General features: G+C 33.8%; 3 protein-coding genes across 7 annotated transcripts; all 3 read left to right on the plus strand.

The window, feature by feature from the left end:
- Nucleotides 1-12,945: 12,945 nt before the first annotated feature.
- LOC126699230 (MDIS1-interacting receptor like kinase 2-like) lies at nucleotides 12,946-14,630 on the plus strand. Its single transcript, XM_050396939.1, has one exon. The coding sequence runs from the start codon at nucleotides 13,005-13,007 to the stop codon at nucleotides 14,466-14,468; it is 1,464 nt and encodes a 487-aa protein (XP_050252896.1). The 5' UTR covers nucleotides 12,946-13,004; the 3' UTR covers nucleotides 14,469-14,630.
- Nucleotides 14,631-15,359: 729 nt separating this feature from the next.
- On the plus strand, nucleotides 15,360-16,304 carry LOC126699713 (E3 ubiquitin-protein ligase RDUF2-like). Its single transcript, XM_050397663.1, has one exon. The coding sequence runs from the start codon at nucleotides 15,360-15,362 to the stop codon at nucleotides 16,302-16,304; it is 945 nt and encodes a 314-aa protein (XP_050253620.1).
- Nucleotides 16,305-17,588: 1,284 nt separating this feature from the next.
- Nucleotides 17,589-22,610, plus strand: LOC126698424 (C-type lectin receptor-like tyrosine-protein kinase At1g52310). Of its 5 annotated transcripts, none has more exons than XM_050395632.1 (6): nucleotides 17,589-17,750; nucleotides 17,859-17,941; nucleotides 18,039-18,102; nucleotides 19,863-20,291; nucleotides 20,526-21,096; nucleotides 21,853-22,610. In XM_050395632.1, the coding sequence occupies exons 2-6, from the start codon at nucleotides 17,870-17,872 to the stop codon at nucleotides 22,376-22,378; spliced, it is 1,662 nt and encodes a 553-aa protein (XP_050251589.1). In that variant the 5' UTR covers nucleotides 17,589-17,750; nucleotides 17,859-17,869; the 3' UTR covers nucleotides 22,379-22,610. The 5 variants fall into 5 exon arrangements, with proteins under 5 accessions (XP_050251589.1, XP_050251591.1, XP_050251592.1 ...); XM_050395634.1 differs by having other exon boundaries at nucleotides 18,039-18,096; XM_050395635.1 differs by having other exon boundaries at nucleotides 18,039-18,090.
- The last annotated feature ends 2,180 nt before the right edge of the window (nucleotides 22,611-24,790 follow it).

Genomic DNA, 24,790 nt, shown 5'->3' on the forward strand with positions numbered 1-24,790 from the left:
ATGAAAAAATAAAAATAATTGTCTGTGTGGATTCATTACTTGTGATTGCTGTTTTCCGTTGGCTTAGGAATTTTTAAAATCCTGTTTGGTTTAGGTGAGATGATACCACCACACGTGGGAGCCACCATTACTTTACTAATATTGGTATAGTTGTCAAAACGTGAATCTTATCGTAAATTGATTTTTAATTTTTTCGTATCACGTATCGTATTGTATATAGTAAGATATACAAACACTTAATAAAATTTATAAAAAATAAAAAATTATAAATATACATATATAAATGCTATATTTATTATAAATTTTGAATATATTTAATTAATAAATAATTTATTCATCACTTATGTAATAATATTTAACAAGCTAACTAAATAAATCAACTAGCATTTGTTCATAACATACACATTTTTTTTTGAAACTCATAACATACACATTCAAATTACTTAAATTCAAAAATGATAATATCTTACAAATGATCTAAAAATAATAATTTATTTTCATCATATTCATCAAATTATCTAGTCAACCCCATCTAAATCAACGCTATCATCATGTTTATAATTTTGCAAATTTATTTATTTATTAAAATTTTCTTCATCGTCATTCATCATTAACATTTACTATCTCTTCTTGTTCTTTTTATTTTAATAATTTTTTATAGTTTTTTTTTTTTTTTTTTGCATTCTAGTTTCTAGGGCTTGTAACAATAACGATAAAAAAAATTAAAATAAAATTTTAAATATTAAAGTGAAAGATAAGTGTGTACTGTGTAGTCTAATGGTAGGAGAAAGGGGAAAAAACTTATAAATATGTTATTTTAGTAGGCAAAATTAAGTAAACTAATAATTGTGTGTTAAAAACAAGTCTAACAAATTGTTAGATTCAAATAAAAGTGCAAATTTTAACAAAAAATTTTATTTCAAAGCATTTGTCTATGTATCATACGATACATACGAATTTACGATACAATACGCACACTGTATCGTTCAATTCATGAGTACTTATGATACGCCGATATGATACGAAACTTTTTACTCACGATATGATACTGACAACTATGCTGATGGGCTTGCTGGATTTAGGCCAAGGCCTCAATTTAAGAAAAAATTTCAAGGATGAAAATATATTAGGATTTTTAGTTTTTCACTGATAAAAAGGTTTTAATTACGTGAATTTTGCAATGAGTTGTGTAACTTGTTTAAATAATATAAATGAATAGTCTTATTAGTTTCATAGTTTTTTTTTTTAGAGAGATAATTACAATATGCCGCTAACCCCGCAGCTCGAACCCTTTCCTCCCTAGACCCCCAAGCATTTTGTGCATGGGGAAGTGTCAATTCAACTATAAGGCCTCTGTCTATTAGTTTCGTAGTTCATAATTAAATTTATTCTTTTACTAATATTGTGGGGAGGGGGGGGGGGGGGGGAAGGTGAACTTGATTTCGGACCGAGGCCTAGGTCATACTTTAAGAGATGGGTCAGGCCCTAAAATGTGGATAGGAGCAAGAACGCTTGAGGAATAAAAGGGCAATTTCCCAAAATATGTCCCGTGGAGATTCGAGTTAGCCACTATTACGGAAACTCTTATCCTAGGTAATAAGCATGGCATATTCTTCTACGGATACATATGTAAGGGACCATGGGCAACCGATTCCTTTTTGATCCGAGATGCCACCACCATTAGATTAGCCTTGGAAAATACCCTGAGAGGATAAGAATCACAGAGACAGTCGTCTTCGCATTAATGAGAGGTTCTCTACCTAATCTCTTCTACATTAAATTAGCCTAATTAGCCTGAACAGTATAGACACCCCCAAAAATTCCATTTCATGGTGAAAGGAAGGCAGAATAGAGGGGAGATATGACAAGTATCTCGAAAATCTAGTTGGGGAGATAAGAGAAGGAAAAATATCTATAAAAGGGGAGGAAGATGCAACAGAGAGAGAATTGGGAAATACGAAGAGAAAAACCTAGGAAGGAACTAGAGAGAGAGAGAAAATTACCCCAGTTGAAGAGAGATGATATTTTTTAGCTTCCTATGCAACTTTTTGTATCTTGGGAGAGCAGTTCATATATGAAAGGATAATCTAATCATCCTTCATTTCTTCTTAATCAGTTGTTTACATCTCTCATTATGAAAATTCTACCTTGTAATTCTTATAAATAAATTGTGCAAGTTAGTTACTTAGTCATTGTAATCAGCACAGTATTTGTTTTTTGACCATCACAAATATTATCAATATAATAAAATTTGAAATATTTAAGCTTTGCAAATGGTAAATTAATTAGTATTTATCTACATACTTTTACCAATTTCATTATTATTTTGTTTTACAACTATCGTTGCAAGACATAAATGAATTTCCGATTTTTTTGTAAGCATGATTTGAGTTTAGTTTTTTTGTTTGATTACAGGATACCCATACTATATTTGAACTTTGATACGAATCTCAAATTAGTTTTTATAGTTTCAATTTGAATAATTAACCTTTTTACACACTAGGTTTTTGACAAATTAAACATTATGTAAGTGTTTTTAATTAAATTCTAAAGATTTATCACATCATGTTTAAATAATAATAATTGAAAATTATCACTGACACAACAGATCGATGAAAGAAACAACTTTGGAACTAATTTATAATTTAGAGAATATAAGCAATCCCATTTTGAACTAGTTTTCATAACAAAAAATTTAACCAAAATTTAAACAATTAAAACCACCAGTTATATCATTTATCAATCGATACGCCAAACAGCTAAAAAAATTGAATTAACAAATAAGCTTACACTGAGTGAAAATATTTAATTAGAACATTGAGTATAATTTTCAAAATAATAATATAGTTCATATTGTTTATCCAATTAAAAAATGGTAATGAAGGTGTTGAAAGGAATTAGAGTTTACCGAAAAATAAAGGAAAAAAAGAAAAGAAAAGAAAAGAAAAGAAAGGAATTGGAGGGAGTGGTGTCAGTCTTAGCAATGATTTCTATAACCTGGGCAGCTGGGCTCATGGCAAAGGTAGTACATAAATAAGATGGTATGGACATGGGCTCTGTAATGGATTAGTGAGGTTTAGAATTACAATTAACGAGAATTGGTACAAACTTGGGCCTCTAGATAGTACTGCTCTTGAAAGAAGACATGATGCAACATATTTAGACATTCCTGTGTAATGTGAATTGTAGGTGGCAGCAGATAGAGCTACACTATAGAAAGCCTTATAAAAATATTAAATCCAAGGAGTTATGCAAGGGGAGGAAAATATATGGGAGGAAAATATATATATATATATATATATTCACACATGAATTTTTTTTCTTTTCTTTTTTAGCAAATTGGATCGAGTGGATTGAAATGGATCGAAGTTATCGAACTGAATTGTGTGGACCATAGTAGATATAATAGACTGAAGTGGAAATGCTACGCTGATTCGGTTGAGTTAATCACCTATACTATATTTAATAATGCATAAATTGTAATGAACAAAATAATTTTGAAAAATATTGTGTCTTTAGACTCATTAAAATTGAATATAAATATCTCTTTCTCTTCGGTTATCACATCCATCTGTAAATTTTCATTCCTCCTCCTACCCCTTTTATTGTTGGATGGATGAATGAATAAGCAGTTTCATAAAAGAATCAAATCAATTTGAAAAATATTTTTCTCAAAAAAAGAAACGCTGTACAATCCAAAGTGAATACTAAAACTAAACATGAACAAGTTGGTACTAACACCATATCACTAGACAGAGTAAGTCGAGTAACTAACAAGACTTAACTCTGACTATTTATCTTATTTTCAGTTACTCGATGCACTTCTAGTTCCAATCGATTTTCATTTTAGGAAGGGTGGGGTCTTTTTTGGCCAAAGCTAACGTACAAATAGTTACAAAATAGTTCACAATAGAGTTTGCTATTTAGTTTAGATTCGATTAAACCCCAACAACACATGTGAAAGCAAATCTAAAGAGCAAATTTAGTCTTCAACTACATTGGGGAAAAGAACAAAAATAAACACAAAATCAATGCAACTTCTTCCATAATTCCATTTACTTCAATTACTAAATAATTCTCAATGAAATTAAGGGGGGAAAGAGTATGTCCTTGGTCCTTACAATGCACGATAGTGCAATTAATAAGCACATTCAGACATTACTATAAACAAAGACATGCATTGATCAATTTTAAATGTTGCCACATCCTTGGAAAAAATTCTAATAAAAAACAAATCTTGTTCATCATTGACATTAGCTTTTTCGACACAGCGGGCATGTGAAATTTAATTTAAGCCAAGGATCTATACATTGTGCATGGAAGTAGTGGTTGCACACTGGAACAATCCGCAATGTATCTTTGGGCTCATACTCACCCAAACATATTGCACAAGTGTCCTGATTAAGCCTAGGTAGTCGACGACTCTCTCCCAGCACAATTGTTGGCAAATGATCGATAACATTAATCTCTATGTGATCATAATCAGCAGAATAGATAGATGATGTGGTTGATGAATTGGTTGAAGATGAACTGGAGATAGCATCAGTTTCTGACCCGATCTCTGAATTTCGAGTGCTCGAAGAAACTGTAGAAAAATCGAAGATATTATCGTTTTGATCCAACCATATTACTTGGTCTCCATCTCCATAGAAAATTGAGTCAAGACAATCGGTACAGTGATCATCATCGATTGGCATGCAAATAACAAAACTAACCCAAGCAAGTACTAGCAAGATTACTGGAATTAGCCAAAGTACATCTCCTACAAACATAAATCAATTCAAATCATGAGAGTACGAACATGCTAAATTAATAGTATTACAAAACAAAATAATAATAACAATAGTCATCGTCAACATCGTGTATAACTTCTTGTAAATATTACAAACCAAAACCTTAAAACCACTTGTAAGGAGCACAGTCGAACAGACAATTTTTTTTTTTTTTTTAAATCATATCATATCGATAATTTTCCTACGCTATCCTCCTTATACTATCCCAAAAAGGAATTACATGTTTCTTTGTCTTTAAAGTATAATTAAGAGAGAGATGGAATCTCACGTTCATGTGGTTTTGTGTTGGAAGACAAAGCCACTACTTATTCAATAACATTTATTAATTATAAATTTACTGTCCACTATGAACAGAACAAAATATGGGATTAAATATAATCTAAGCCTAGACTGCCTAGTTCATATTATTATTTACTTATACCTTACATGACCGAGAGAAATCATCAATATTGATAATTAGAACTCAAGACTTTAGTCATGTTAGGCCTTTTTGTAATTGTACTCCGATTAGTAATGTATTATAAACCCGGTTTAAAACATTAATATTACTATTTTTGTGTGTATTCTAATAAGTATTACTGTTTATTAAATAAATAAATAAATGAAGACTTTAGTCATGTTTACAACTTGAGTATTACACAAAACCAAAAAATTACATACACCTTGATGAGAGAGTTGTCCATGCTAAAGAGTATTACAAACCAGAGCTAAAAAAAAAATAGTAATAATGGTGCAAATCTTGTACAACTAATTGTAAAGAGCACAAACTGAAACTCATTATAAGGAGCACAAACAAGTTTAAGAAAAAAAAAATCATAACTAGCTAACCGATTGTTCTCCTAGGTTATTCTATATTGTCACTATAAGAATTATACGTTGTTATGGGAATTGAAAGTACTATTTACTTATCAAAATTATAGGCAAAGTATATACTAATATTTTACCATCCATTCAAACTGTCCCTGTAAAAGAAAAACTTACCCATGGTGGCTACCATGTCGACGCAAGAGCAAAACTTACACTCTTTCTCATATATGTCTGTCAGAACTTAGATGTACGGTCAAATTAAGAAAGGAAAACAAATATATATATAGAAGGGTTTGTCTAGGTTTTGTAAACAATAGAAAAGAATATATATATATATATATATTCATTATTTTGATTGGTTAAGGGGTTGTTTTTCTTAATTTTTAATTGTTTTTGAGGCTTCCCTAGCTAAAGGAGGAGAGTTAATAAGTATTGATTTTCTAAGCCAAATATGTAGAAGGGATTCTCTATTATTGGTCGGTGGAACCAGTCACCGCATTGAGATGCAAAAACCTTGAATGATTTAATTTGGTACCACAACAAGAAAACAAAAAGGGAAGAAATTCCAATTGTCTTAATGAAATAATATAAAAATTAAGCAAAAATTCGAATATTAACCTTGTCTTAATGAAATAATAAATAAATAAAAGACAACTAAAAGCCGAAAAGATTGCATGTTGGACTTCAAAGGAGAAGAGAAGCGAATGTAAAAACTAAAAAACAGAAAATAAAAAGAAGGGAAAAAATGTAGAGCACAAATTAATGCATATGTGGCCATTGTATGACAAACTTTCAAAGTAGTTTAGTTTACAACTTGATGGTGTCTAAAAAAAGCTAACTCCTTACTCGTCCATGAATGTCGTCCATGAGAAGGTTACGCAAGCCACATTACTGTCGTCCAAAGAGACCTCTGGACGACGTGTACTAACTGGTGTACTATCTCTCGTCCAGGAAGCACTTAGGACGAGGGCAAGGCAGTTTTGACAAAGATAACCGCTATAACGGTTATCAAATTGTACGCTCCGGACTCCGTAAAATTGGGGGAGGTTATCCAACGGATAACCGCTCCCTAAACCTATAAAAAGAGATGAGTCTCCGACAAAGAAAGGGAGAGTATTTCTTCTTTACAAACAATATTTTTCCATTAAGAGGAGAGTTACTAACTTCACCATTGGAGGAGTTTTGACCGGCCAACCCCGGTCTCCTCTGACCTTCTATTTCTTATCTTTCAGGCCCTCAACATCATCGTGATCCGTGCTGTTCAACTAACTGATTCCTTGATCGCTATCACAACTTACAACATAAAAGAATCGGGTGGGTTCCAGTTAGCTCAATTGGTAAAATCTCTGATGGTTAAGTAAGAGATTTAGGGTTCAATTTCCACCTACACCAAAAACTGATTGGTGTCTTGATTTGATGATAAAGAACATCATCAGGAGCGGACGTTATAGGTTGAAATTCTCTAAATAAATAAATAAAAAAATACATAAAAGAATCAGGTATGCACCAATACAAAAAAACATATCTTATTATGACTTGCTTCTAGTTCCAAGCATGATCAATATGATTTATATTCATAAGGGTGGAGGGAAATGTTTTCTTTCCTTTTTTTTTTTCCTTGTTTCAAGAAAGCATCAAAACATTGTAGGGAATTTCATCGAAATCCCAACCTGTGAGAAACAAAAAAAAAAAAAAAAAAAAAAAAAAAAAAAAAAAAGAGAAAACACATGCCAAAGAAAGCAATCATACGCACAAGAAAATATTTACGTGGTTCAGCAATTTGCCTACGTCCACGGAGTTGTAGGGATTTCACTATTATCAGGGGAAAGTACAAAGTGTGGCTACAGATATTCTCACACTCAAAAACATGGCAACACCACCTCTTAAAACCCTAATCACCAAAGTCGATTTATATATATACAAAACGGGCCAAAAAAATTTTCGGCCTAAGCCTCCGCTCCATGGATTAAGCCTCAGTAAATCTCCCATTAAAAACCACGCAATATTATTCGGGTCGGGTCGGGTCGTCGAACCGGATCAAACAAAACTAGGCTCCACAAAGCCCAACAAACACATCTTTACATTCATAAAAATAAAAAATAAAAAACACACATCTTTCCAAACAAAATGCTGTTGTGAATCTGTGATTGATTCAATTGGAAATATGAGTAGTGCGCGCACACACATACATTGATCAAATAAATCTAATTGCTCACTGACTAGATACTAAAATATCACTGACATGGAACACCTATAACGTTAACATGACATATATATGAACATAATTAGCATATGTATGTCAATAATGCATTTTTTTTTTTACACATTTTAAAAACTAATTGTAACTTACCAATCATGATAGGACCATCACTTTCTATTACCATGACTTTACACATTCTTGAACCTAAATATAACTTATAATAGAAAATACATGTAATACAAACAACTTAGACATAGACACCGATTATCAAAAAAAAAAAAAAAAAAAACTTAGACATAGACACCATTTATTTAATTTTAGTTTATATTCACCCTAAAAAATCTTATTCTATATTCATATATGTATGCAACTATAGTATTCAAGGTTAGGTTAAAAAGTTTCTCAAAAAAAAAAAAGAAAAAGAAAGGTTAGGTTAAAGGGTTCAATTATTCTCCAACTTAGAGAACCATATCTTATTTTCATCAATTTCAAGAGATAGAGATAATAAACACCCACTTTGGTCTATTTTGGTCCACTTCAGCCTCATTGGTCCAATTCGGTCCACTTTGGTTCATTCGATTCATTTTAATTAAATTCAGTCCAGTTAAGTCCATTTAGGTCTCATTTGATTCAATTCAGTCCAGTTCAATTCATCTCAGTCCAATTCGGTCCCTATAGTCCATTCGATCCATTTTAATCAAATTCGGTCCAGTTAAGTCCATTTCGGTCTTATTTAATTCAATTCAATCTAGTTTGGTCCATCTCGGTCCATTTCGGTCCACAATAAATTTATAATAAAATTAGAAAATAAATTATATATTATATCCCTTCTCAAAATAATTATATATTCTCATGTATTGAGTAGTTTGCTATTAGTATACACAAATTTAGACACCACATTGATCTAATTGCTCACTGACAGACCATTTACTTGAAGAAGGAAAAAAAAAAAATGCTGCAGGTTGCTTATAATTAAGCATGCCTAAACAAAGTTTCACCAACACCTTTACAGCCTATATCTTGACACACTTGACTACACCTACATTGTCCATCAGACACTGGATTTCCATAAATCAAACACAAATCGTTATAATTTAACTTTGGCATGATTCTGTATTACAAACTTTTTGCCAATAACAACATCTAAGTGAAACTGATACATGAGACTAAAAATAAGTTGACAAATCACCTTCCACAAGCATCCCAAACATCACTATAAGCTGTGACCATTTGCCTTGTCTTTTTCCCGTGAAAACTGTCTCTGTTCAAGAAAATTTTGTCATGTTGTAATGCTATTGTCTCCTTGAACAAGATCAACATATCTATCCCTGCTTGATTGTTGAAAGTTTAATCAACCTTCCTCCCCTTTTGCACTTCCTTTAGCATTACTTCAATAAGATAACAGTCCATTAAATAAGAATACCATATCCATATGGGATGCAAAATGCAAAGTCGCTCGCTCCTCAATTCTCACTATCTTTCTTGGATAATCAAAACCCTTGTCGGCCTCACTTTAAACGCAATAACAAGAAACCAGAGATAAGAGAACAATGATAGAAATTGATGCAATAACAAAATTAAATAATGAATTTGACTTGCACTCGAAAGTAATTTCCATTCATTGATTTCATTCTAATCACTCTTGACTTCACGTGAAAATTTGATTCTTCAATTAAAGAGAAACTGCATAGCCAGATCAAAACACCAAAAGAGAAGAAAAAAAAAAGTTGAAGCCTTGTGTTTTACATGACAGGATAACAGAAAGCGTTATTATAATCACTCTTTGATTGCTTAAAAATTTTCAAAATAAATAAGTATCATCAAATCAAAGTCAACAAAGTTTGCTCCTTTCGAGTAAGGGACATCTTCTAAAAATCCAGTCACAATGTCACATCATAAACTATTACTACCAATTCAATCTTCTTAGTTCTTATAGTAACAACACTAATACATACATACTCAACCATACATATACACACATGCATACATACATTATGTATTTATTAGTCTCTGGTTTAACAGATTCTTTGAGACACAGACACATTTAACCAAGTTTCAGAAGGCAACATCCAGGCAGCACCAGCAAATTTCCAACACAAACGGTTTTACATTTGGGTAAATCCAGAATATTTCAAAGTAAATATTGTCCATATCTCCCTCTAATGAAGTAGAAAGATCATACCTTTGTGATTATCAAAAAAAGATCATACCTTTGTCAATTTAAGCCCTTTTATATTGCCAAAAAAGCCAATAGTACAAGGAACTGAAATAAGAAACGTGTACGTAAGAAACGTGTCATTTCATGTGAACAAGGGCTGAGACTTTGTCATTTAAAAACAAAGCACCATGATTTTAAAAAGCACCGTAGTTTTAAAAAGCAGTAAAGCAATATTCTAATAGCATGGTGGAAGTGAAACTAATTCTGGTTTCTGAGTTTGGCTGAGATAGTCCGTGCAAACTTGCTTGACTTTGACCAGTGAGCGTAGTTATTGCCATCTTCATCATTCCTTGCCACATGTTCCTCTATCCACTGTATTTAAAGCAGTCAACTTTTCACGCATTGTCGAAACAAGTTGGACCGACTAGTTTTTATTAGTCATTATCTTAACACGAAACATTTTGTAAAATTTTGCGTTAAAATTATAATGTGAAAGTTTAATAATAATAAAAATTTGTATCATAGTTTTTTTGGATAATAAAAAGATGGTTATAAGTTATTCGCTATAAAATGATATCATATTAACAATATTAAAATTCAATAAATGTGAGACATGTTAGTAAAAATAATTAATTTACTAACAATTGAAAAACATCTATTAGTGGTAAATATTTTTACACACGTTTTTTATTTATTGAATTTTGATATAACGTAGTATCAATCGGTACAAAATGCTTTTTCTATATTACCAAATACCTTTAATATAATAGGTAAGAAACTATATTAAAAAAGTTTTAAATAGATACCTGTAGTTGCACGTTTTTCCTGGCCCAACTTCTGTTGATCAGGCCTTGGCTCAAAGCGCAACCCACAATAAATATTTGTAGAGGATGGGTCAAAGAACTTAGCTTCAGTGAACTTATTCGGTCTTAATGCATGGACAGTATCGTTTGCAAAAAGAAATAAAAACAACAAGAATGGATCCTTTTCTCCTGATTCTATTTCTTTAGCTCCTTATACAGTTTTCTTCGGTCCCTTTCTTTGAGGGACTCCTCTACATTATATAGTTCTCTTCCTCTCATCTCAACCTTACATCTGTCGATCATCTAAGCATCTACTTGAGCACCTGTCCCATCAGACGCCCTCATCAGTCCCTTTGTGAGTTGCAGAGGCCAAGGCGGTACTGTTCAGGTGTCTTTTCCTCATTAATGCGGCCAAGGGGGTGGTTGGGGCGCAATTAATGTGGTAGTAGCTTTCCATGAGATATTTTGGATTTTATTCATTTTATATGTTGGGCGGATGAACTGGGATAGCTGGAGAGAGTTCCTCGTCTGGGATTCGTGATGTCCGAGGAGGAGTTACTCCTCGAACAGGTTTCCCTGGCGTTATTGGGACTGAGTAGTGCTTCATATGTGGTTTCCCTTCGGATAGGACGCTCCTTGGACGGGCCTAAATTTGGAATAGCCCATTATTTTTGGGCCGGGCCTCACATCTTTCATTCTTAAATTTTAGTAAAAGTTTACTATTTTTCCTTCAAAAAAAACATATATAAACTAATAGTATAATACCTTCACTGTTTAAGGTTTTAGTTAAGCCATGAAAATCTGAAAAAATTCAAAACTTCATGAAAAAAGAAAGAAAAAAGTTTTTTGTTTTTTATAAGAAAAAAAAAGTATTTCTTGAAAATAAAAGCAGGCCCAGCCCAGATTTCCAAACTAACCAGGTCTCAGTAAGTCAGGCCCATTGACTAACCTACCCCCACCGACGCAAACAAGTCCACGTCCACCCATGGTTTCATGCCATTGTTCTTGAATCGAGCTCAAGCATTGTTTTGAGAGAGAGAAACTGAGGACTGAGACTGTACGTAAGAAACGTGTCATTTCATGTAAACAACACGTGCAGAGTCCAATCACAAAGCATTATTCTAATAGCATGGTGGAACTAATTCTGCATTTCTTATTTTTATTTTTTATAGTAGTTTAATAATATGTTCTCAGTTTTTAAACAATATCATATACATTTTTCTACCCTTTTTCACTCAAACGTATTTAAAAAAAATATAAATATGGTAACATCTATACCAAACAGCCCTGATTTCTGAGTTTGGCTGAGATAGTCTGTGCCGACTTGTTTTTGTAGTGGTAGTTATTGCCATCTTCATCACTCCTCACCACACGTTCCTTTATCCACTTTAATAAAAAAAAAAGAGTTCCTTTATCCACTGTTTTAAACTTTAAAGTAGTCAACTTTTTGGATATGGTTCCTTGAATGCTTGTTGTCTAGCACAAGAATGCTAGCTGTTGATGGAGATAGGATTTTTCACGCATTTTCGAAACAAATTGTACCGACAAGTTTTATTAGTTTTTATCTTAACACGAAACATTTTGTAAAATTTTGCGTTAAAATTATGTGAAAGTTTAATAAAAATTATTTTTGTATCATAACTTTTATGGATAATAAAAAGATGCGTAATAAGCTATTGCTATAAAATGATACCATATTAGAAGTATCAAAATTCAATAAATATGAGATATGTCAATAAAAAATAACTAACTCATTAATAATTGAAGGACATATGTTAGTAACTTAGTATAAGTGTAAGGGTCAGAGTTCAAGTCTCCAGAAGTGAACTTTACATACATATACACTTAGATTATGTTAGAGTAGAATTTCCATCTTGTATTAAAAAAAATATGCAAATAATTATTTTTACACACATATTTCTCGTTTATTGAGTTTTGATACAAATGACATGATATAATATATACAAAATATTTTTTTCATATTACCAACGCCTTTAGAATGATAGTTAATAAATCACATTTGTCAACATTTCCGTAAATAGATATGGATCCATGGTCACGTGAAATGATTAGATTAAACTAGGATCCACTTGAACTTTTTTTTTGTTGATAAGATCCACTTGAACTTTGAAGTTTGAAGTCAAACCAGGGCACATCCCTATCCCTATAAAACCCACTAAGCCACTTTCTCAGCAAATCCATTCCCATTTCATTTCTACTCACATCAACAAAAAAAAACCAACATGAACCTCTCTCTCGCTCACCCTCACTCTCCTTTTCTCCTCCTATTCTTCTTCTTCTTCACTATCCTCACCCTCCACTCCCTCACAGTCACATCAGCCACCTGCCACGTGGACGATGAAACAGGTCTCTTAGGCTTCAAGTCTTCCATCACAGCAGACCCATCCGGCATTCTCAGCTCTTGGAAACCCGGATCCGACTGCTGCACATGGTCGGGCATAAACTGCCTGGCCAGCAACCGGGTCACAAGTCTCTCTCTTATGGGCCAGTCCAATAAGCCCAATTCATTCCTCTCCGGCCCAATCTCATCCTCTCTCTCTAAACTCAAATTTCTTGACGGACTTTACCTCCAAAATCTCCGAAATATTTCGGGTCCTTTTCCTGATTTCCTTTTCGGGTTACCCGAACTCAAATTCATCTACATCGAAAACAACAAGCTCTCGGGTCGAATACCCGGATCCATCGGTAACCTGACCGGACTATTTGCACTGAGTTTGTCTGGTAACCAGTTTTCGGGTCCGATTCCGAGTTCGATATCCCAGTTAACCGGGTTGACTCAGCTCAAGCTCGGCGGGAACCGCCTCACCGGTCCAATACCGAACGGGATTCAAAAGATCAAGAATCTGACCTTATTCTCGCTCGACGGAAACCAACTATCAGGATCCATACCCGATTTTTTCGGATCCTTCTCGGAGCTCCGAGTTCTCAGGCTCTCGCACAACAAATTTACCGGGAAATTCCCGGCATCGATTTCCTCTCTGGCGCCAAAACTGATCTACCTCGAGCTCGCCCAAACCGGTCTCAACGGTCAAATTCCCCAATTTCTCGGGAATTTCAAGACCCTCGACACGCTAGATCTCTCGCGGAACAATTTCTCGGGAGTTGTGCCGAGAAGTTTCGCGAATCTCACGAAGATATTTAACCTCGATCTTTCGCGAAATTACCTAATTGACCCTTTCCCGAATATGAGCGTGAAGGGCATAGAGTCCCTTGATTTATCGTACAACAAGTTTCACCTCGGTGAAATTCCAAAATGGGCCACGTCATCACCAATAATTTACTCTCTGAAGCTAGCCAGGTGTGGAATTAAATTGAGACTAGAGGATTGGAAGCCTTCACAGACTTATTTCTATGATTTCATTGATCTTTCAGAGAATGAAATTTCAGGCAGTGCTATTGGGCTTTTGAATAAGACTGATTACTTGGTGGGCTTTTGGGCCTCGAGGAATAAGTTAAAGTTTAATTTGGAGAGTTTGAGGATTGTAGAGAGGTTGAAGTATTTGGATTTGTCTAGGAATGTGGTGTTTGGGAAAGTGCCTAATGGGGTTTCAAAGCTTGAAAAATTGAATTTAAGTTATAACCGTTTGTGTGGGAAGCTTCCTGTGACTAATTTCTCAGCTAGTGCTTTTTTGGGGAATGATTGTTTATGTGGTTCCCCATTAGCAGCATGCAAAAGTGTTGCATAGTTGAGATGTTTATGGAAATGCCACTAGACTTGGAAAATCGAATAACTTTTTTTTCTGTAGGGAAAACAAAATGTGGAAGTTGGAATTATGTAATGGCACTTTGATGTAATTTTCGTTCTTGCCTTTTTTATTTGATCTATGTTAACATTAGTCTTTGGAAAATTTTGAACTCAAAATGATGATGAAATTGGTTTTACTATGGAAGATGTGGGATATAAGCTTTCTTTGTGTAAATACTGAATTCTAATAAATTCTCTCAAAAATAAGGTCTTGAGTATTTTGGGCAATCCAACAAGTTTTTAGTTCAACTGGTCAGTTATTTTTTGGTATTTTCAACGAATTTGAAAGATTTCATAACTATCGAATTATAAATTAATAAAGAAAAAAAGAAAGTAATTTGTGCAAAATTGATATTTTGGATACAAGCCCTTAATAATGGTTGCATTACTCGCCCTTTCAATTAGGAATTAGAGCAAGGGCTCTTTTAATCGACTAACTCGTGAATCAATGACTAAGACCTTGCCCATGTGTATCATGTTTGGACTTTAAATTTGACTTGTATAAATATTTTGGACTAAGTTTGTTGGATTAAGGTCTTTGATGTTATGAAATAAGACCTATGTTAAAAATTTTTATTCATGTTCAGGCCAATTTGTACCAGCCCAAAAGTCAGAAGGCCCAGAATAAAAAAAGGTTTTTTTTTTTTGGGGTTAGGTGACATATATTCTATTATATTATATTATTCTAATAAATTATACTATACTATATCGGAAACCGATTCCGGGAAGGAATTTAAATCATTGTATGTGTATAAAAAGACAACTTGCTTTGTTGCTTTGCCACTCCATTAGTCTTTAACTATCGATCGCTTTCTGATTTCTTGGTTTCAACATGGCTACCATAACCATACCTTCTTCTTCTTCTTCCAATCAAGATTACGATGTCTATATCAATGCATCCGATGCTCCTCTCTCAAAGGACAAATTCAATGAACCCAACATCTACATCGTGTACAGAGTCATCACAAATTATTCATCCAATGCAACAGTGTCATCCAGGCAAATCAGGGATGATCCTGAAGCAGATACTGTATTCAGTTTCCCATGCGAGTTCTTAATCTCCGATGATGATAATAGCAGTTCCTCGTCCTCCTCGTCCTCATTGAATATGGTATCAAAGCTGATTTCTGACATGAACATCGAGTCGCAAAGGTATCACTGGAGACAAGGAATGCAACAACAACAGCCTTGGACGGTGTTGGAGGATGTTAATGATTTGATCAAGCACATATTGGATTTTGCTCGCCCTTTGGTGAGTGAAGTTATGAACAATACCGACTCCAAAATAATGAAGGGAATGAGGCTGTCGATTAAGAAGGAAATAACTCTGCCTCACAGTGAATTTGAAAAGTTGGAGAAAGCCAGAAAAAAGAGAGAACGAGAACAAAGGAATATGGATGTGATTAAAAAAATGCTAAGCATGGAGGCTAGGAGCGGCCAAACTCTTCCACGTTGGTGTTGGGAGGATGCGGTGGAAGAGTTGTTTTTAGAGCGGGCATTAATGGCGTCAAGGGAACAAGCAGAGAGGTTGTTCAAGCCTGTAGTGCGAGCTACTGAGTCTTCCATCAAGAAGCTTGAGGATGTGATTGTTGGCGATAGAGAGAGAGGCCCATGTCCTGTTTGTTTGGAGAATTTCACAGTGGGGTCTCATGTTACAAGCATGCCTTGCTCTCATACGTTTCATAGAACCTGCATTCTTAGTTGGCTCAACAAAAGCCATGTCTGCCCTCTGTGTAGGTTTCAGTTGCCAAGTGAATACTCCGCACCTAGAAGATAGGATTGCATAGCTCTGTTTTTAGTCAATGTCAAAGTATTGGGTTGATTTCAGTTTCATTGGAAAAAAGTTTTCCCTTTGTATTTGAGTTTTAATCATGACATAGTTTGAAGGTTTGCTAATTGAAATGTATTAGTCAAGTATGAAAGTTTTTTTTTTTTTCCATGAAAGTTATTATTGTACATGTTTTTAATTTCAAGGGTATCATTCATTATTTTGAATCTTTGATCTTGTTTCATTAAGTACATTGTTTTGGAATTTGCCAATCAAGTTTCAGCCTTTTTCTTTTTTCCTTGAACCATTTTATCATAACTTTATTTCAGCCACTCTATTCTTCAATTTGATTATTAAAAGCATAGATGTCCAACTTATTTTTCTAGATCTTCACAAGACTTCCTACCAGTCTTTATATAACCTCCTATAGGGCGACTAAAGGAGTGTATAAACTATATAGCAAGATTAATTCTATAACATGGTAGATCAGGAAACAAAAATTTAGTGGTTGTGGTTGTCTTTAATTTGAATTAATTAAGCAATTTGCACCTCTAGCGTGGTTAAATTGTAGGTCCTAATCAACTTACCACCTATGTGTATGCAAATGCTAAACATATGTGATAATTAAGGGTTTGTTTGGTAATGTTGTTCTAATAATATTGTTTAAGTGTTGTGAAAATATATGTGGATGAAAAAATATTGTGAAAATACATATTATATTGTTTAAACAACACAACCAAACACACCCTAAACATCAAATGCAAAAAAAAAAAAAAAAAAAAAAAAAAAAAAAAAAATCAAATGCAATTTATCTTCTAAGCATGGAGTATTTTAAGTGGTAAGTGTCATTGATTCTAATGTGAATACATAACTTAAATTACTTTTTCGATCATTCATAACAAATAATAACAACTTGCCACTTTAAATTTATTATAAAAATATTGTGGACATAATATTTCTAGTACAATTACCCAACGTAATCAAAATAATTTAAATATATCTTTCATTCTTAAATTTTAGTAAAATTTTTACTATATCCCCAAAAAAAAATACATAGATAAACTAATACCTTCACTTTTTAAGGTTTAAGTTAAGCCATGAAAATCCGAATATATTCAAAACTTCATGAAAAAAAGTAAAATTTTTTTTTTGATAAGACAAAAAAAGTATTTCTTGAAAATAAAAGCAGGCCCAGCCCAGTTTTCCAACCTAACGGTCTCAGTAAGTCAGGCCCATTGACTAACCTACCCCCAACGACGCAAACAAGTCCACGTCCACCCATGGTTTCATACACTGCGTTTACTGACAAATATTGAAGTCTCCAAACGAAGAACACAAAACTCTCTCTCTCTTTCTCTCTCTGTTAATTCCTTCTCTCTTTTCTTTATAGCTTCCAAAAAATAAAAATGAAAGCAAAATCTTACTCATAATGTGCTGAGCGTTTTTTAAACTCTGGTGAGTAAATTGTAAATTTTACTTTCAAAATTTTTTTAACCTTTCATTTCAGTTCTTGTTTGGGTAACTAACAGTAAAAAGAGCTACAACGATTTCCCTTTTTTTTAGGGCTATGCGAAATGGTTCCAAATTTGTTAGTCGTTTTGGCTCTGATTTGTTGTGCTGTGCTTCAAGTACAAGCTTCAGTTACGGTATAAGAAATAATTGGTTTTTATTTATTTATTTATTTTTACATTGTGTTAAATTTAATTGAGCTGAGCTAAAAGCTTCGATTGCTTAAATTTTCAGGCATTTAACGGTTCGGGTAGTGGGAATTCGGTTGATCCAGGGAGTGAAGCTGGTAAAAGTGTGTGTATGTGTGACTTTGATGCTTGTACTCAATTTTTTTTTTTTAAGAATATGTTTGTTATTTTTGTTTAGTTTTGATGAAAATGTTTAGTGAATAGTATTAAAAATGGAATGATGCTTAGCAAAAAAAGGAAGTTTTAGAAATATGGTTAAGATACACTATTGGTCCTTAAACTTTAGTCCATAAGTGATTTTGGGTGCATTTGTATAAACTATTGGAAAAATGTGTTTTGAGTTTAAAATGAGCATTTGTAAAAATTTTTTGAGGAGTTGTGATTGCAAAACAAAGTTTTGGGTTTTAAAAAACGCTCTTTTAATGTACGGACCCTTTAGTCCATGAAATTTAAGGTGATCACTTTTAGTCCATAACAAACTTAAGTGTGATTGTTTTCAGTACATAATAAACTTAAAGTTATCGTTTTTAGTCCCTAATAAATTTTAGCGTTTTCACATGCGTAATACCACCAAAATTGGTTATAACTTTAGTTTGCCAAACACTTTAATTGGTAATAACTTTATATCAGAGCTGAACCAGCTCTGTTGTTTGCCAAACACAGCCGTAATTACAAAATAAGTAGAAGTAGAGTATGTGTTTTGCATTTCGTAATTGCGCTGTTAGAGGAGACATCTCTTTAATCTCCTTGTTCAAATTTAAGCAATTTTTTTAATATAAAGAATAAAGAAACGCATTACGTATATCTTTCCTGTATTCAAATCAGTTAAGCTTTTAAATGGAATAGCTCAACAGAGGACTAAAAAGTAGAATTCTTTTACATGTGAGGATTTAAAAATGTGCATTGCTTCACAAACTCTTATTGGAATCAAAACTTAGGTGTAATTCTTTTCTTTTTTTTCTCTTTTATTGGTAAGTTATGCCACTCAATAAGTCTTGAACTCCACAACCTCACCTCCACCTAGTACTTATAAGGGGAGGAAGTGCTAGTTGAGCTAGGTGTAAGGACTCAATTGTAGGAACTTTGAATGCAAGTAACTAAGAAACGAACTCTCTGAATGTCACCAAATTATTTATAGTAGCCCACATGGTCCCTTCCATTTTTAGGCGCTTTTAATGATTTTCCACATTCCTTTCTAACTGAACTGTCCACCAGATCATAAAGAGTAAAGCACTTTTACTTGACTAGCAGATGATGTTTTGTTGCTTTAACTGATGAGAAACATCTTGTCTTTGATAGAATTGTTTTTGTATGAGGCTTTGAGCTGTGTCTGAAAATTACTAATTATTATGGTAAGAGACATTCAATTTTATCTCACCTTGAATATGGATCACTGAGTACTACTTCATGCTAGCAAAATTTTAGATGGCATAAAGCAATGCTGTTTTGAGAGAATAGAACACTTATGTAAAATGAGCAGAGGTAAGCAGAGCATCAAAAGAGCAATTGTGATTACGTCTTTTATGGAAAAACTACCATATTTTTGTATAACTCTGAAAGATTCATTATCAAGATCCCTTGACAGAAAATAAGCTGGACTGAGAGAGGAAAAGGTGTTGTAGATGTTGTCATATCCTCATGTGCTGTGCTTATCTGTTTTCTTCAACATAGATCATCAACAGTGACAACATGCAATCCTTATTTTATTTTTTGGCAAACAGTATATATCATATTCCCTAATAAATGGTATTCAGATTAAGGTCATATATGGACATTTGTTTTGATGTCATGTGTTAGGGTTGATTTCTTGGTTTCTCTTAATTTTGCTACAGTATTATATTGAAGTGCTTCATTTTTTTCCTGTGGACAGCACCCTGTCCTACTGGTTGGGTTATTGGACCAAATGATAGTAAGTGCTTTATTTATATGGGAAGTCCCCGGTCATGGAAGGAATCTGAGAATGAATGCAAGCGTAATGGTGGGCACTTGGCGGCATTAACATCATTTCAAGAATTAGACTTTGCTCATAATCTATGTAAAGAAGTTGTCAATGGCTGTTGGGTTGGAGGAAGAGTTGTCAACTCAACTACTGGCTTCAGTTGGAAGTGGTCAGATAATACTTCATATTGGAATGAGTCCATCCTTTTTGGACCAAATTTTCAATTCAATTGCACCAGTTCACCCTGTCCCACCAAGAATTCATTTGATTTATGTACATTGGTGACTAATAATGGATCAACTCTATTCACTAGTGAGAGATGCAACAAGTCTCTTGCTTTTATATGCATGCTTGATATAGGTATGTACTTATATATCATGGCAATTTGCTATTCACCTCAATCCCACATTCTACCATGCATATCTTCCTAAGTTCTCTCCCCTCCCCCTTCTTTTTTTCTTTCCTCCTGGGAGGAGGGTCCTATCCTTAAATTTTCTCTCTCAAGTCAATGGAACATGGTGATATTATGTTTTTTCAGTTTTCTTGCATATATGTTAACCATGTTAAGGTGACCTTCTTATCCATATCTACCAGGGGACATATGCTCTCACATGCACTGCCACAAGGAATATCTTATCATCCTTGCAGTCGTTAGTGGGTTGATCCTCTGCACCACATTAGCTGTAGTAGTTTGGCTTCTTGCATACAAGCGGAGCAAGAAGCGTAGACGGTCTCGGAAACTATCTAATCCAGCAGCATCTGCATTAGTCCCTCCTTCATGGAAAGTCTTCACCAAAGAGGAACTGAAGTCAATTACAAAGAACTTCAGTGAAGGAAATCGTCTGCTTGGAGATGCCAAGACAGGTGGCACGTATAGTGGCCTTCTACCTGAAGGTTCAAGGGTGGCAGTTAAAAGGTTGAAGAGGTCTAGCTTTCAGAGGAAAAAGGAGTTCTATTCTGAAATTGGAAGGGTTGCAAGGCTTCACCATCCAAATTTGGTGGCTGTGAAAGGATGCTGCTATGATCATGGTGACCGGTACATAGTTTATGAGTTCATAGTTAATGGGCCCTTAGATAGATGGCTACACCACATACCAAGGGGAGGTCGGAGCTTAGATTGGGCTATGAGAATGAAAATCGCCACAACCCTTGCTCAAGGAATTGCGTACGTATATATTCTTCAATTTTTTTTTTTTTTTGGGTTTGGTATCTTTATGTTAAAGCTAGACTTTCTGATGCAAGCGCCCCCCTGCGCGCCCCCCCCCCCCCCCCCCCCCCCCCCCCTTTCTTCTATTCCCTGGGTGCTAGATTACATTTAGTAAAGACCCTTTTTTTTTTTTTTTTTTCAATGGTAAAAATTGATGGGTGATGATACTTTATTGTTGCTCTAATCCTATGGGTATGATATTCTTGCGAAAAATTACATTTGATACCTTTGTCATGTTAGATTAAACATGTTAGGTAACTACCAAATTTTGACCATATATTTTAGGTAATCTGACAGCATTATGTCACATCTTGACTTTTATTTGGTAATTCAAAATGATGCATTATGTATTTGATGCATGCTCTATGATTGTTTCTGGTAGTTCCTAAGAAAAATCAATATCAGATATTGCCTTGTCAAACTTGGTCATACTGATAAATGCTACCGACATCTTATCAATTGTTTCCAATGGTGTAATGTCTGCCATATAGCAATAATTTAGTGTTGAAAGTATACTGACAATCAAAGTAACACCAACAACAATGCTTCCCCCCCCCTTTTATATTATGTTAGAAATACTTGTTTTGAAAATCTATCTCATGTATTTGTTGACATCCAATTCCAACTTCTTAATTTTCTCTTACTGTGGTGTGGTATAGTTGATGCAGACTTCATGTGTTTTTAAGAATCTGACTTTCTTATATTTCAAAATAGGTTCCTGCATGACAAGGTGAAGCCCCATGTTGTGCATCGAGATATACGAGCCAGTAATGTACTGCTTGATGAAGAGTTTGGGGCACATTTGATGGGGGTTGGCCTTTCAAAGTTTGTACCATATGAAGTGATGCATGAGCGGACTGTTATGGCTGGAGGCACATATGGATACCTTGCCCCAGAATTTGTGTACAGAAATGAGCTTACAACAAAGAGCGATGTTTATAGCTTTGGTGTGCTGCTGCTTGAAATTGTGACTGGGCGTAGGCCTGCACAGGCAGTTGATTCGGTAGGTTGGCAGAGTATATTTGAATGGGCTACACCTCTGGTTCAGGCTCATCGATACCCAGATCTCTTGGATCCTCATATATCTTCTTCTTCTTCTGATATTCCAGAAGCTGGTGTCATTCAGAAGGTTGTGGACCTCGTTTATGCTTGTACACAACATGTGCCGTCTATGCGCCCAAGAATGTCTCATGTTGTTCATCAGCTACAACAGTTGGCCCAACCACCTATTGTAAAATGAATTCAACTAATCTTTAGAGCTTGGGTTTTCTCACTTGACTTTGAATTGGGAATGGTTTTTCCCCAAATGTTCTGGGCCAACTTATTTTTGCAGAACTATATTAGCAACTAGGTTTTAGCATAGCACTAATGTAATTTTGAAAGACTCACCTTTGATGCAATGTTACCATTAATGTAATTGTATTTGTAACAAATATGCATTCCATATAATTAATCGATATGTTTAATTCCAATGACAAGCTTTCAAACTAACAAGCATGTAAGTGGAAACAATCTTCAACCATTGGAAACAAAATGCTGACGACTTGCGTTCTTTATAGTGATTATTTCCCCCTCTTGAGATTCTCAGTGGTGCCATAGCTCCGAATCACAGTTATGATGACAATTTGTGTTCTTTATAGTAATTATTACGCAATCTAGTTGATTTAAGAGTGACTGCAAACACAAGTTGCATTTGAAAATGAGGAAGTCTAGGAACATAGTTTTTGCCACAATTTGTTGCAATGATAGACTATGAGTAATGGGTCCATATGAAAGTATTGTCCATTACTCACAGTTGATCGCTTTAACAAGTTGTCAAGAAGTCGCCTAGGATAGTCATCTTTCTCTTTCTCAGTTGATTTGTGGCTAAACAAATCCTTCTTCCTAAACACCAATCGACACGGATGGAAGTGACCAAACTGCAACTCCTAACTCGCTCTAATATTAAGAATAGGGCATTAACTAAGGATATGCTATGACTAATAAAATTAATTACTCTGTACTATTCCACGATTTCAAGAGTTCGATGCAGGCCAAATCATAATGAATTATTCCAATATACACCTCCTAATCAACACGAGGAAAAAGAAAATTCAAGATGTACATCTGTATAGAAAAACAAGGACACAAAAGCCAAACCCGTGCCGACCAAAAAAAAGAAAGTAAATAAGAAGCAGCAGTTAAGAGCCATAATTTGAAGTTTCAAGTTTCAACTACCAAGAGGGGACCACTTATGTTGCCACTTGCCAGCTTTGCATTGTGCTAAAATTATAATTTTTCTCTGTCGTTTCTTCAATCCTTTTTGCCTTATATAGCCTTTCATCTAGTTGTATCTTGTATGTACTTACCAGATCGCTGTAGTGGTAGCCTATTGTCCAACATCTGGTTGGTTTGAAGCATTTTATCATAATGATTTTCAGTGTTTCAATTGCATTTCGGACTATGTGTTGTATAAACAATGAGTTGGTTAGGTATATTGATTTTTAATACAACGAAGATATTAATTATTGTTGCTGAGATTAAATCTTGAAAATCATCTACTATCTCTTACTATATATATATAATATTCATTTTTTGTCTCAATTTATCAGTAGTAAAAGCCTTATCTAAATCTTGCCGAAAGTAAACTTGGAATGACTAAAAGCTTGAGGAATCTCTTTTTCAAAACATCATCATTTGCATGGGGCATTGGTGTGAAATAATAGTGGGAACTATATATATATATATATATATATATAATAATAATAAAGTTATATTGTTGCTAAGATTAATTATTATTGTTAAGTGAACTTTAAGAATTATTGCTTAAATTACTTTAATTTATTATTTATTAGTTTTTATCTTTACTCTTTTCAGTTTTTTATTTAACAGTTCAACTCAACTTTGACTCTTATTAAAAAAAAAAAACTCAATTTTAACATTTTTTTTTTTTGAGAATAACAAATTATTGGTCTTTGTAATTCATTCAAAAGAATTTTTTGTTGTATTTTACTATTTTTTCCATTACTCTATTAAAAATTCAATACAACAATAAAATCATTAAAAACAAAAATGATCTTTACTCCCAATTGTCTCACGGCCCAATTCCACTACTCACACTTAATTGCCTTTGTCAGAGATTTTAGATAAGCATATTACTAATTTTTATTGTTGGGCTTGCAATTTTGTTTGGTTAGTCATAATAACAAATCTCTCCTCATGAACTTAGCCTGGGCTCAACTACTTAAAGCTCAATACTTCTTAAACACCCTTGAAATATGTTTCTAATTCCTTTACCTTCTAACTTCTTCACTATCAATAATCAATACAACCCCTACAAATATCGTAATCTCTCTTCTTCTTTTTTTCTAAAATTTTTTTATGGAATATGTGACTCTTAAGGTCATTGGTTACATGGTTATATATATATATATATTTTTTTTGATCAATACATGGTTATATTTTTATGCACATTGGTACAACTACCAAAAATTAAGCAGAGTTGTGGGCTATTCTGTTTCTTCCACATGCATCGTGAGGCTATCTATGGTTTGGCTAAAAAGGGCAGAGAACAATCTGCTATAATAAGAAGTTATGAATTTTGTCCTCATTTTGTTTGTGCCTACACATATTGCCAACATTCAAGGCTATGGACAGTTCCGATCATGCTTTA

The sequence above is a fragment of the Quercus robur genome, chromosome 9 (assembly GCF_932294415.1).
Source record: "Quercus robur chromosome 9, dhQueRobu3.1, whole genome shotgun sequence".
Lineage (NCBI taxonomy): Eukaryota > Viridiplantae > Streptophyta > Magnoliopsida > Fagales > Fagaceae > Quercus > Quercus robur.

What these genes read in the sequence shown, in the direction of transcription:
- LOC126699230 (XM_050396939.1), top strand. Translation starts at nt 13,005, where the DNA reads ATGAACCTCTCTCTCGCTCACCCTCACTCTCCTTTTCTCCTCCTATTC.
- LOC126699713 (XM_050397663.1), top strand. Translation starts at nt 15,360, where the DNA reads ATGGCTACCATAACCATACCTTCTTCTTCTTCTTCCAATCAAGATTAC.
- LOC126698424 (XM_050395632.1), top strand. Translation starts at nt 17,870, where the DNA reads ATGGTTCCAAATTTGTTAGTCGTTTTGGCTCTGATTTGTTGTGCTGTG. An exon ending in AAGTACAAGCTTCAGTTACG is followed by an intron (nt 17,942 to 18,038) that starts GTATAAGAAATA and finishes TTAAATTTTCAG; the next exon opens with GCATTTAACGGTTCGGGTAG. An exon ending in TGAAGCTGGTAAAAGTGTGT is followed by an intron (nt 18,103 to 19,862) that starts GTATGTGTGACT and finishes TCCTGTGGACAG; the next exon opens with CACCCTGTCCTACTGGTTGG.